Source organism: Sciurus carolinensis, chromosome 6 (assembly GCF_902686445.1).
Source record: "Sciurus carolinensis chromosome 6, mSciCar1.2, whole genome shotgun sequence".
NCBI lineage: Eukaryota > Metazoa > Chordata > Mammalia > Rodentia > Sciuridae > Sciurus > Sciurus carolinensis.
The window spans coordinates 98,712,877-98,725,768 of NC_062218.1; the positions used below are offsets into that span (position 1 = coordinate 98,712,877).

The following is a 12,892-nucleotide window of genomic DNA, read 5'->3' on the forward strand; positions in this document are numbered from 1 at the left end:
TATGTTCACTTCGTATAGCACTCCCTTAATTTGTTTAATACTATTGTGCAGTTTTATTTAGAATAAGAATTTCATTTTGATGAAGAATTTATAACATTAAAAAAAGTGCCTAGAAACTTATTAGGGTGTCATATTTTTGCCTTATCCTATAGTAAAGCTATTTATGTGGAATATTCAAGGTTTAAGAATGTATAGAACATTTAATTCAGCTTCTAAATACTTTAATAAATTTGAAAGACATTCAGAAAGAACGTAGCAGCCTTTAACATAATAAGAAGAAAAACTTGCATTTCATCAGTTAATGACTAGGGGAAAAGTAAAACATAAAGGAAATTCAGCATTTTTATATTGTTCTTGGAAACAAGTAGATATTGCATTAGGAATATATTTACTTAGTATCTTGAAACTCTTTAAACTGTTCTGTTGTGGAAAAGAAGAGTGGCATAAAAGCATATAGTATAGTTTGTAGCAGGTTGACTTTTGAACTGATAGAAACTTAAAATTAGATGGAATAAAATATTTTAGAAGAAAAAAATATTTAAGTATTCAGCAAACACTGGTAATTAAAAAGAAAAAAAAGTTTAAAGATGAATTACATTGCATGTCCCTCCTAGTCTGGATCTCTTGTGAATCTCCTAGTTAAGATTTATGAATATATTGTATTAGATCTGAAATGACATTGTCATGCTACATTTAATTAATTAATTTATTTTTCTGTGTTTTAGAACCTCACATTTGTTTTGTTTAGATAAGAGAGAAATATGGAAAGGTGTTTCTCTTCTGCAGGTCTTGTCTGGACCAATTTTCTGTTCCTTGCCAAGCCCGCATTTATGATTGATAGTACATATTACCTTCTGGTTTAGGCTGAAATTCACTCATGTTGTGAGAATTATTCTGTAACCCCCCAATTAAGGATTTCAAACTCATATCTTTTTCTTATGTATACTTCATGATTCTCATTCAGAGTTTTTTAGGTTCATTAGCATTCTTCCTCCCTTTTTCTTTGGTTCATAATGAGTCTGGCATAAATAGCAAGATACCTTAGGGTGACTTGTTTTTTATATCTATATTATGAAAGAGAAAGTAAACCTTGAAAATAATGTTTATTTTTCAGGAAGCATCAAAAATGATTGAATGTAAAAATTTTTTTAAACACAATTTAAACTATTGACATTGATGAATATGATGTTGTATCCAGAGAAACTCAAATATATTTTAAAATAGTATGCCTCTAAGACCTATGCAAGACAGTATTTAAATTTTCTTTTTTATTTTGTGTGTGTGTGTGTGTGTATGTGTGTGTGTGTGTGTGTGTGCGTGTGGTGAGGGGTGTTAGGAATAAATCCAGGGCCTCCACTCATGCTAGGCAAGTGCTATATCACTGAACTACATAACCGAAGCCTTTAAGACAGTTTTTTTTTTTTTAGGGAAACATTTTATAATTTATATATAAAATCTCAGTAAGAAACCTTGTAAAATTACAGAAATATCCACCTTACATTGAGCCAAAAAACAAAACAAAAAAACACAAACCCACATACACTGAATGTGAATTTTAATTATAAAACAAGAATATGAACAAAACCTTTTAAAGTAATCTCAATTATTTGGCAACTTATCACATCATTGCAAGAGACAAATTTGACCTTAAGAAAAGTTTATGAAAAACTTAAATTGGAAAGTTTGTTTATATGGAAGTTAAAACATGTTTAAAAAAGAACCTGGCAATAAAACCAGTTTCTATCCTGAAATAATTTTATATAAAACAACATAAAATTCTGAAGCTGAATAGACAGGAGTGACCTAATATTCAATGCGTTTCTCTTCACTGAAAAAGATATGGAAAGAATTTGGGTAGAAGCTTCGCAACAGCGGGAAGAGAGGAATGGACACCTGCAGAGGAGCCCCACTGTGGGAGGTGGCATGTCACTTTACCTGATCCAGGCTCTCTACCATCAGCGGGGCTTGTGGTAAAGTCACAGATGCAAATATAATCTAAAAACGAGTTACGTTCTTAAAAACAGTCACGACTGTGAACAGAATAGCAATGGAGACCCTTCTTCAGCTCAACTACTTTACTTGGATACATGCAAGAGTGTCTGTGTTTCCAGCCAGGTCATGTTCAGATAGTAAGACAGTTGTTTAGTGAACACTTTTTTGTGTGCATCAGTATTTTAATTTGCTTTTTGGAAATTGTGTGGAGCCTATAGCATTTAAGAGGAACTTAAAATTATGAGATCATGCTAAACCTTACCAACCCTTCTTAATGAAGATAGCTGGGTTTTTGTTTGTTTTTGTGGTGTTGAGGAATTGAACACAGGTCCTTGCACATGCTAGTCAGGTGCTCTACCTTTGAGATCCATAGCCCATGAAAAAAATTCTGGTCACTATTTTAACCTAAAACAGAACTGAGAATACTCTTTTCTTCAACATTGAGATTCTTAGAAAAAATTAAGAATTAACACCATGTCGAGAAGAACTTTAATTACATTCATATTTCGATCTGTCTTTGCTCCAGATACTGTTAAATATTTTGATATGTAAGCATTTATAAAGTGCTAAACAAATCTGTTATTTTTTTTTAAAAAGAACTTTAAAAACTTAAATTTTACATGCGTGTTATAATATTGCTAAAGCAGTATGAAATTATAATTATAATTTCACAACATCATATCCATCAATGTCAATAGTTTAAATTATAATATTATAATTATAATATTGCTAAAGCAGTATGAAACTTACTAAGTAGATAATAAAGCCTTTTCATTGTCTGTCAAGGGTGTATATATACTTCCTCACTTTTCCCCTTGTGGTAATATAACTACATGTAGATGTTTAAACATACAAAATTTTAAAAAATCAAAATAAGAGGTCAGGTGTGGTATACACACCTGTAATCCCAACTACTCAGGTGGCTGAGGCAGAGTATCATGGGTTGGAGGCCAGCTTCAGCATCTTAGGGAGATCCTATTTCAAAATAAAAAAAAAAAAGTGGGAATATAGCTCAGTGGTAAAGTGCCTCTGGGTTCAATTCTCTGTAGGAAAAAAAAAAAAAAGGCAGGATCATACTATATATAACATAACTTTTTTTTTTTAAATTGTGACTATTCTTCCATGATAGTTCATGTTAATCTTTCTCCTCCTTTTAGTGGATGAGACAATATTCAGTTGCTTGGATGCACCATAATTAATTTTACAATTCCTTATTGAGGGGTATTTGGCTTATATCCAATTTTTTAGTACCAGAAATACTACTGTGGTTTATGTTCTTATATATTAGTAGCTTTTTTTAGAGTTTCTCTACTCTGTGGGACAGATTTTTGGGAAGTGCTATTTGCATTTAAATTTTTCATAACTGGCATCAAATGTGTCCCTCTCATTTATACCAGTATACATTTCTATCAATAGTTTTGAGAGGACCTCATATGTCAGACCTTTTTTTTTTTTGTCAATTTCATACATGAAACATGATCTTACCACTTTAGTTTGCATTAATTTTATATTAGTAAATTTTATGATATTATTTATAAATATATAAATTCATTGGCTATTGCATACATGGGTTTTACATTTTTTTTTTTTGTCTTAGATTTATTTATGGTGTCTATAAGGGTACACTTAATTTAAATTGTTACTCTAGAAGGTGGTTCTAAGTGGATATTTGACCAGAGGAAGAAAATGTTAGGTTGTTTGTTACAATGAATTATAGAGTATCTCCTTCATTAATACCAAAAATACCATAGACTGTGTACTTTGAAATTTTATTTATTTGATACAATAAGCATCCTGTTAAGTTTCATTTGGAGTTAGGTAGAAGACAAATTAGTAAGTGCATTGTGAAGATGGAAATGCTAAAATTTGGGTGGTTATATCATAGTTTTGACATTAATGGCAGATTGACTAGTAGCCCTATCTATAGGGCTGTGTCATTTCCTTGCTCTAGAATATGGTGTTTTGAAATGTAATTATAATTTGCACTTTCATGCCTTTTCTTCCCTTGTACTACCTGATTGATGCACGTGAAGGAATTGGCAAATTGTCAACTGCTGATGGTAAAGCTTTTGCAGATCCTGAGGTACTCCGGAGACTGACATCCTCAGTTAGTTGTGCTTTGGATGAAGCTGCTGCTGCACTGACACGGATGAGAGCAGAAAACAGCCACAATGCAGGACAAGTGGACACGTATGTGTTTAATGTCGTATATTAGATATTCTTGAGTGGATTTAGCCAATTTTGGTTAAATGTATCTTTTGGAAGAGCTTATAAATATTAGCCAAATAGATATCAGAATGGATATTACATTTTAATTGAATATATAAATGTATGTATATTATGTAGATATAAATAAATTTGACCTTTTATTCTTGCATCCAACTCTTATTCATTGAACATTTATGTGGAATTTATGCTATACTAGAGTATATAAGAAATCCAAACTAAATTTAGTAAGACCCTATCTCAAAAAAAAAAAAAAAAAAAAAAAAGGCTGGGGATGTGGATCAGTTCAATCCCTGGTACCGGAAAAAGAAAAAGAAATCCAAACTAAATAAGGCCTGGTTTCTACTCAAGAAGTTACTTCTAGAGGTTATAGTAATGAACTCTAAACTGGCTGCTAGACTAGTAATAAATGAAGTGGGTTACTATTGCTGTAGTCTAGTTGTTTGCTACTCAGATATGGTCCATGGATTATCTGTATCAGCATCACATCAGAGCTTGTTAAAAAATGCAGAATCTTGGGCCCTACCCAGATGTACTGAATCAGAACCGGCATTTTTTTTTTTTTTTTTTTTTTTTTTTTCTTTTTGTGGTACTAGGGATTGAACTCACCAGGTGCACTGTACCATAGAGCTAAATGCCCCCCTTTCTTATCTTTCGTTTTTGAGACAGGGTTCTACTAAGTTGCTAAGGATGGCCTCAAACTTGTGATCCTCTTACCTTAGCTTCCCGAGTGTCAGGATTACAGGAATTTACCACCATGCCCACCAGAATCTATGGTTTTTTTTCTCCCTAGTCATTCTCTAGTAGTTCTCCCCTCCTCTCTTCTCCTGCAGAATCTACATTTTAACAAGAAATGTGGGTGATTTTATGTACATTAAAATTTAAGATTCACAGATGTGGTTAGTCATTTTACAGTAAAATTATTTTCTTAGATTTTCACCTTCACTGTTACCAAATAAGATTTTAAGCAATAGGAGTGTATACCAAAATGGAAATCATTTGAAGCATCTAATGCTTCAAAAGACTTTATTTAAATATCTTGCAATATGTTAGAAGACTTTTAATGATAAACATTGTTATTTTCAAATTCACTTTTTGACTTTGTTGACATGAATAATTAGAGTTGCAGACAGGATGTTCAGCAAATAAGATGTTCCTACAATTTATTTTTTCTCTTTCTATAGTAACATTTTTGTATGTGTGTCTCTATACTTAATGTAATTTATTATCATAGGATCCTGAGTCTTCTTTATCAGGTAATTGTTGAATGGTTTTGTTTTCAGTCGCAGTCTAGCAGAAGCTTGTTCAGATGGAGATGTGAATGCTGTTCGTAAATTGCTAGATGAAGGCAGAAGTGTAAATGAACATACAGAAGAAGGAGAAAGCCTGCTGTGTTTGGCTTGTTCAGCAGGGTATTATGAATTAGCACAAGTAAGCCAAAATAATCTTTAGTAATTAAAATTGTAGAAAGGTTGACGTTTTATATATTTTTATTACTTATAATTCAAGACCAGAGTCCCTCTTTTCCTCTTCCCTTTTGGCAATAGGCAAAATACAAATTTACACAATTCGTTTTGTTACCTGTACATGCAACTGGGCGTGGTTCATTTTTCTGCCACTTTCTCAAAACTAGTTCTAATGAATAAGAAACTGATAGGAATCATAATCATATTTTAAACTTTTCTTTAGAAACAATATGCAGATAAAATAGGAAGTAGTGCTTTATTTCCTTTGCATTCAGATTATCCCAATTCTTTTAGTGTTTTTCTTTCAGTGTTAGAGCAATATTGGGAAATAGTTGTATTTTTATCAGTTAGTTTATATCTTGTGAGTATAGTTTTACTGCTCTCTTCCTAGAAAATCTGAAACATAACACAACTTTTTTTTTGTAGTGGAGTACCGGGGATTGAACCCAGGAGCGCCTAACCATTGGACCATATCCCCAGCCCTTTTTAGTATTTTATTTAGAGACAGGTCTTGCTGAGTTGCTTAGGGCCTTGCTAAGTTGCTGAGGCTTGCTTTGAACTGGTGATCTTTCTGCCTCAGCCTCGAGAACCGCTGGGATTACAGGCATGTGCCACTGTGCCCAGCTGTATAACACAACTATTTTGACCGTTACACTCACATTTTATAATAGGACGGCTAATGAGATCTTACTTTATTTAAAGGCTACTATATACTGTTATTATAAGATCTGACCTGGCATTATGAACAGTAAAAATTTGTATGTTTTCCCAAAAAGTGATTACTTTTGATTTTTCCTCATCCCTCCTCTAAAAGTATTCTTGTATTCTCTAGATTCAGTGTTTTCTAGAAATACTATTAATAGTAAGAATTGATAATTTCTTTCTGTGTATGTGTTTTAAAGGTATTGCTGGCTATGCATGCTAATGTTGAAGATCGAGGGAATAAAGGAGATATAACTCCCTTGATGGCAGCTTCCAGTGGAGGTTATTTAGATATTGTGAAATTATTACTCCTCCATGATGCAGATGTCAACTCCCAGTCTGCAACAGGTATGCAGAGAATGATAATGTTTGTTGATAAAATTGATGCAATTAATATATAAATATAAATTGATGCAATTAATTATAACCTGAGATACAAATATGATTCCTGGGGAAAACCAATGTAAATCCTATAGAAAAAAAATCTTAGCTTTTCTGTAGAATCTCTGAGGAAAATATAGATTAATTTGATATTGTCCAGTCTTTAAAACAAACGTATTTTATTTGGTCAAGATTAATGGTTTTTCTGCTGTAGTTTCTTTTTTTGCCACAATGAATGTATAAGGAGGCACAATTATGAAGTATATCTCTTGTAATTCCTCATCTCATTTAATACAACATCCTTGATTTTAGATTATAGATTAACCTAAGAATGTTTACCCTATAAGGTTTTTCATGTGAACTGTGCTGAAAACATTTTCTAATAAGATATTCTTGTGTATCATAAAAGCTACCCTAGTATGGACTACTCTTTTAGTTATCTACATGTCACAGACTCATAGCTATCACCAATCTTTGTCATACATCTTGAGTTATAGATGTAGATTTGATAATGAGTTTCCTTGGATTTAATTTATGTGCTAGTGAGGTAACCATGTATTACTTCAGTTTTGAAAAAAATTTCAGAAAAATTTAAGTAATAAATGCATATGTTTTCCATCATTAAGTAAAAGTTAAATGTATCTTAAATTATTCTTAAAATGAGTAAGACCCCCCATAAGGAATTATTGACCTTTCTCTTGACCACTTTGTCTTTATTGTAGTAATATTAACATGCATAATTTCTGAGAAGGCTGAGCAATTGAATTCTGAACAGATGGAAAAGTGTTTCTTTTGAAGGAGTTATGCCGAGGGGGATATATATACCTACCTGTCTTGCTAGGTTGTGTTGCAAAAGTAGGTTAAAGATAATTGTTAGAAGGAAAGTATGCTGGGGCTGGGGATATATAGCACAGTGGGTAGAGTGCTTGCCTTGCAAGCATAAGGCCCTGGGTTCAATCCCCAGAACCGCAAAAAAAAAAAAGAGGAAAGTATGCCTAAAACAATGAATTGTCTTATGTTGCACGTTAGAGTACTGCAACAGCAATACATAAGGGGCTTCTCAAGAAAACCTGGAGGTTGAGCGCTCAGATGTTGTGGGAAGAGTGGAAATTAGGAAAACAGAATATACCCAGAGTTTAATGGAAATCCAATCATATAATTGCTCAGAAAAAGCAATTCAGTTGCTACCTAACACTGCCTGCATAGGGATAGCTCAATTCATGGAAATTGAAACAGTTTGTTATAACAGAATCTCCGTGCATGGTGGAAGCACCATATCTGCAGAGCAAGGTGGGAATGAGGAGGGGAGATGATAGGCAAAGTTAAATTGAAATGAAAGTTTGTCTGTAAAGACAAAGGAGAAGTTAAAGAACATTAAGAAATACATATGCATAGAAAGACGATGTTGAGTTTTTCTAAGTTATAATATTGAAAGAAAAATAATAATTGTGAGTGATACATTAGAATATTTTATGAGACCGATGAGTTACCTATTGTGCTGAGGAAACTTGTAGAATATTTTAGGTAAAGAAATGTTGAAAGCAGCTTTTTAAGATGACATTTGAAGTATTTGAAAAGTTGAGGAAGTATTTGAAAAGAAGCAAAATGGACTGTTCATAATAAGCCCTTTCCAGAATATATTTTTGTTGTTCTGCAACTATTTAACATATAAAGAAAGTTTAAAAAAATTCCGTTTTTAAAAGGCATATATTTGTTATTTAAGAATAACACAGACTTATTTAAAGCTTGCCAAATATTTTTCAGTATTTTATTTAATTTGATGAAAATGCATTTGTTTATTTGCTATTCTGCACTTGGCCAATTGAAGATTCATTAATATAATCTCTGTTTTCATTAAGGTTACCAAATAGAGACAATACTAAGAAATAAATATACAATAACACAGTTTTTCAACAGAATATTAAGTATTTCAGTGCTATGACAATAATGTAAATGGCTAAAAAAAAATATTGCTATTGATACTGCTGTTCCTACTACTACCCACCACCATTACTACTACCTACCAAGTTAGCCCCGATGTTTCCCTATATTTTTTTCATTTTTATATGAAATTTTAAGAATGGGATTAGAATGCTAGTCTGACAAAGTCAAACTATTTTGCCTTCCATTTACTTCAGCTGATTAACTTGGTGAATACTGTGGTTGAACCCTTGAAAATGACCCCTTGTATTAACTAAATTTAGAAATCTCTCTCACATTTACCTTAAGAAAATGCATTTTAGACAGTGTTGGTAAACAGATTCATTTACTTAATTTTTTATCTGATTATAAAAGTAACATATGCTCATTATGGAAACACCAAAGCTAGGTGTGGTGGCACATGCCTGTAAACCCAGTTACTTAGGAGGCTAAGGCAGGAGGATTACACGTTCAAGGCCAATCTGGGCAACTTAGCAAGATCCTGCCCCAAAATAAAATAGAAAGAGCTGGGATGTAGCTCAGTGGTAGAGCACTTGCCTAGCATGTGTGAGATCCTGGGTTCAATCTCCAGTAACTGCCAAAAAAAATTTGAGAAATGTTGAAAAGTAGAAAACATCAAGGAGTATTCTCACATAATCTTTGTGACACAGAAATCACCACTATTACCATGTTCCTTTCAATATTTTTAATGTAAAAAAGTACATAGTTGAAATCATAACCCTATGTGCAGTTTGTTTGACTTATTTTTTAAATTTTTCTTTACAAACATATTTAAGGTTTGTGTAATACTCCATTGTGTTGCTGTGACAACGCCCTCCCCCTTTTTTTTCCTTTTTTGCAGTGGGGCATTCATTGGTTGCTGAACCATAGCAAAAGATTTAAAATTAAGATAAAATAAAATAAAAATATTTGATTCTGGTTATCAACATCATGCTATGCACATACTCCTTTGAAGAAATATACAGAGAGGTTGTTGCCATCAAGGAAATTTTAAATTTCTTCTTGAGGATTCTCAAAGGTCATTTAATTCATTGGGTTTTAAGTTGTTTTCAGCCCCAAACCCTAACTTTAAACAAAATAGTATATTGAAACACAGATATAATAGTACACAGATAAAAAGGGGGTTCTAAAATAGGTATAGATTGGCAGGGTCCTGGGGTTGTAGCTCAGTGGTAGAGTGCTTGCCTAGCACTTGTGAGGCACTGGGTTCAATCCTCAGCACCACATTAAAAATAACAAATAAAATAAGGGTATTGTTTTCATTTATAACTGAAAATATTTAAAAAAATAAAGTAGGTATAGATGGGGACTTAAATTCCTGATCTCTGACCCTCCCTATCTCCTTCCATGGTCTTTGAGGAACCTGGAGGGAATAGGGATTCTTAAGTTATTTGGAACACATTTGGAAAATCACTGAATTGTTCCAGCATCTTTATTTTTTAAAAAGGAGGTGCAACATTTTGAGAGAAGAAGGGCTTTCTCGAGGTTGAGTTCACTTTTTTTTTTTTTTTTTTTTAAGCTCAAAGGGGTATACTGTAGAAGGAAAGGGTATGGTGAAGCAGACAGTAAGCATACACCTCCCCCCTGCCACTTTTGGTATGGGGATTGAACCCAGGGATGCTTAACCACTGAGCCACATTCCCAGCCCTTTTTTTAATATTTTATTTAAGACAGGGTCTCACTAAGTTGCTTAGGGTCTCGCTCGCTAAGTTGCTGAAGCTGGCTTTCAACTCTTGATCCTCTTGCCTCAACCTCCTGAGCCGCTGGGATTATGGGTGTGTGGCACTGTGCCTGGCAAGCATACACTTATGATAGGCTCCTCTCTACACCTCCAGTTGGTCAATGGAATACTGTCCTTGACCACGTACCCCTCCTTATTTCCATTGATAACTTTAACTCATACTTCTTTGGAAAAATAGATTTCAGAAGGAAATTACTTCATCTTCACATCAGGAAATTTATAATCAGGCTCAGTTTTTAATTAATTAATTCATTTTGTCCAACAAACTATACCTACTGCCTGCATGTTGGAATCACTTAGGGAAATTGTTAAAAACACAGGTTCCCAAGAGTGTTCTTTCCAGACTCCAGAGGAGTCACACTGTAGGGAGAGATCAGGGCTTAAAACCTTACCTCTACACTTTAGCTCTATTAGGGGATATGATAACCATTCTAGTCAACCTGCTTTTACTTAAACTTTGTTTGATACTAGATATCCTTTCTCTTATATAGGAATCCTACCCATCTTTTCAGGTCTAATACAAATGTAGCTGTTTCTTCTTTGGATAAATAAAAACCTAACAAAAAAACTCCATAGTTTTATTGAGATAAAATTCACTTGTATAAGGGTACAATAATTTTTAGATTTCTAGAGTTGCTCCATCATCAATACAATCTAATTCTAGAATATTTTTCTATCACCACAAAAAGATTCCTATGCCCATTTTCAGTAGTTTCAGACTTAGCTACCACTTGTCTGTTTTCTGACTATAGATGTTTTATATCTTTCCTAGGCATTTTTCTATTGTCCAGACATTTTATAATATATGGTCTTTTGCTTTTTTTGTGGTGGTGGTGGTGGTAATGAGGATTGAACCCAGGGATGTTCTATTAGAACTGTATTGCCAGACCTTATTATTTTAATTTGAGGTAGAGTCTTTTTTTTTTTTTTTTCCCTTTTTTCTTTGTACCAAGAATTGAACCCAGGGGCATTTATCCACCAAGTCACATCCCCAGCCCTTTTTTATGTTTTTTTTTTTTTTTTTTTTTTTTTTTTGAGACGGGGTCTTGCTAAGTTGCTGATATCGGCTTTAAACTTACGATCCTCTTGCCTCAGCCTCCTGAGTCACCAGGATTACAGGCATGCACCACCACTCCCAACTGTATTGGACCTTTAGGAGCATCTTTTAACTAGGAGAAAATTAATATAATTATCTAATCAGTGACAACAACAATAACAAAAGAACTTGAGATGGTAGTTGTAGTGTTTTATGCAAGGGAATTAAAGAGGCATGACTGATTATAATTATCTTTTGTGTCACAGTTTCATATTTCTTTTTGTTCTTTGTTAGGAAATACTGCACTAACTTATGCCTGTGCTGGAGGATTTGTTGACATTGTGAAAGTGCTACTTAATGAAGGTGCGAATATAGAAGATCATAATGAAAATGGACATACCCCTTTAATGGAAGCAGCCAGTGCAGGTCATGTGGAAGTTGCAAGAGTCCTTCTAGATCATGGTGCAGGCATCAACACTCATTCTAATGAATTCAAAGAAAGTGCTCTTACACTTGCATGCTACAAAGGTACTCTCTCTATATATATGAATAGTTATAATTTTTATGACAGCTTTGAATAGCAAGTATTGAGTATTTGAGTTAACTTTTGTTTTTCCTGTGTTATAAATTATATAGTTTATAAGAGATTATATAGAAAGCCCACTTTTAGCCTGTATTTTCTGTAGTATAGTTTCCCAGTGTATGTTTCTTTTATTTTAATTTAAATTTATTCAGGTAGCTATGAAGTCAATCAAATCACTTAGGACAGAGTTAGAGGGTTTCCATTATTTAATAACTTTTGTTTAACATGATTTTTCCCCACCTTCATTTAAAAAATAATATGCACACAAAAATACTAATACATACTTGATACAGAAAACCTGAAAAATATGATAAAGCCCAAAGAAATTTTTAAATGACATACAAGGCCATCATCTAAAGGTTAAAAAACTTGTAAACAATATTTTAATGGTGTACTTCCAGTGTATTTTTAAGTATGTTTATAAAGAAACACACTTATGTATTAATTATACACTGACACTATAGGGTGCTTATTTTATTTAGCAGGATATCATAAACATTTCCCCATCTCAGTAAATGTTCTTACATTACAACTCTTGATGATCACATAGAATTTTATGAGTAGATGTAATTGCATATATCACAAACCCAAATTAAATGATTTGAACAAAAGAAAAGTCCAAGTCCAAGAGTATGTTGTCTACAGCTAATATGGCAGTTCATTTGTCATCATGATAGAATTCTATTTTTATATCATTCTAATACATGAATTCTGTCCTCAAAGTTACTTATAAGCCAAGATGGGAGTTAGGGCCCCAACAATCCATAGTCTAGGAAGGATAAAGAGGTTGTAAGCTTCCTTTAAGGAATCTTTTAAGAAATTTT

The 12,892-nt window shown here is 33.0% G+C and overlaps 1 protein-coding gene across 4 annotated transcripts in view; it reads left to right on the forward strand.

The window, feature by feature from the left end:
* Window positions 1-12,892, forward strand: part of Ankhd1 (ankyrin repeat and KH domain containing 1) — a 122,270-nt gene that overhangs the window by 35,436 nt on the left and 73,942 nt on the right. For all 4 annotated transcript variants that reach the window (XM_047554710.1, XM_047554712.1, XM_047554711.1 and 1 more), the window contains exons 3-6: window positions 4,026-4,182; window positions 5,502-5,649; window positions 6,587-6,734; window positions 11,780-12,013. In XM_047554710.1, the coding sequence (XP_047410666.1) occupies window positions 4,026-4,182; window positions 5,502-5,649; window positions 6,587-6,734; window positions 11,780-12,013 (687 nt within the window). The remainder of the gene's footprint in view (window positions 1-4,025; window positions 4,183-5,501; window positions 5,650-6,586; window positions 6,735-11,779; window positions 12,014-12,892) is intronic.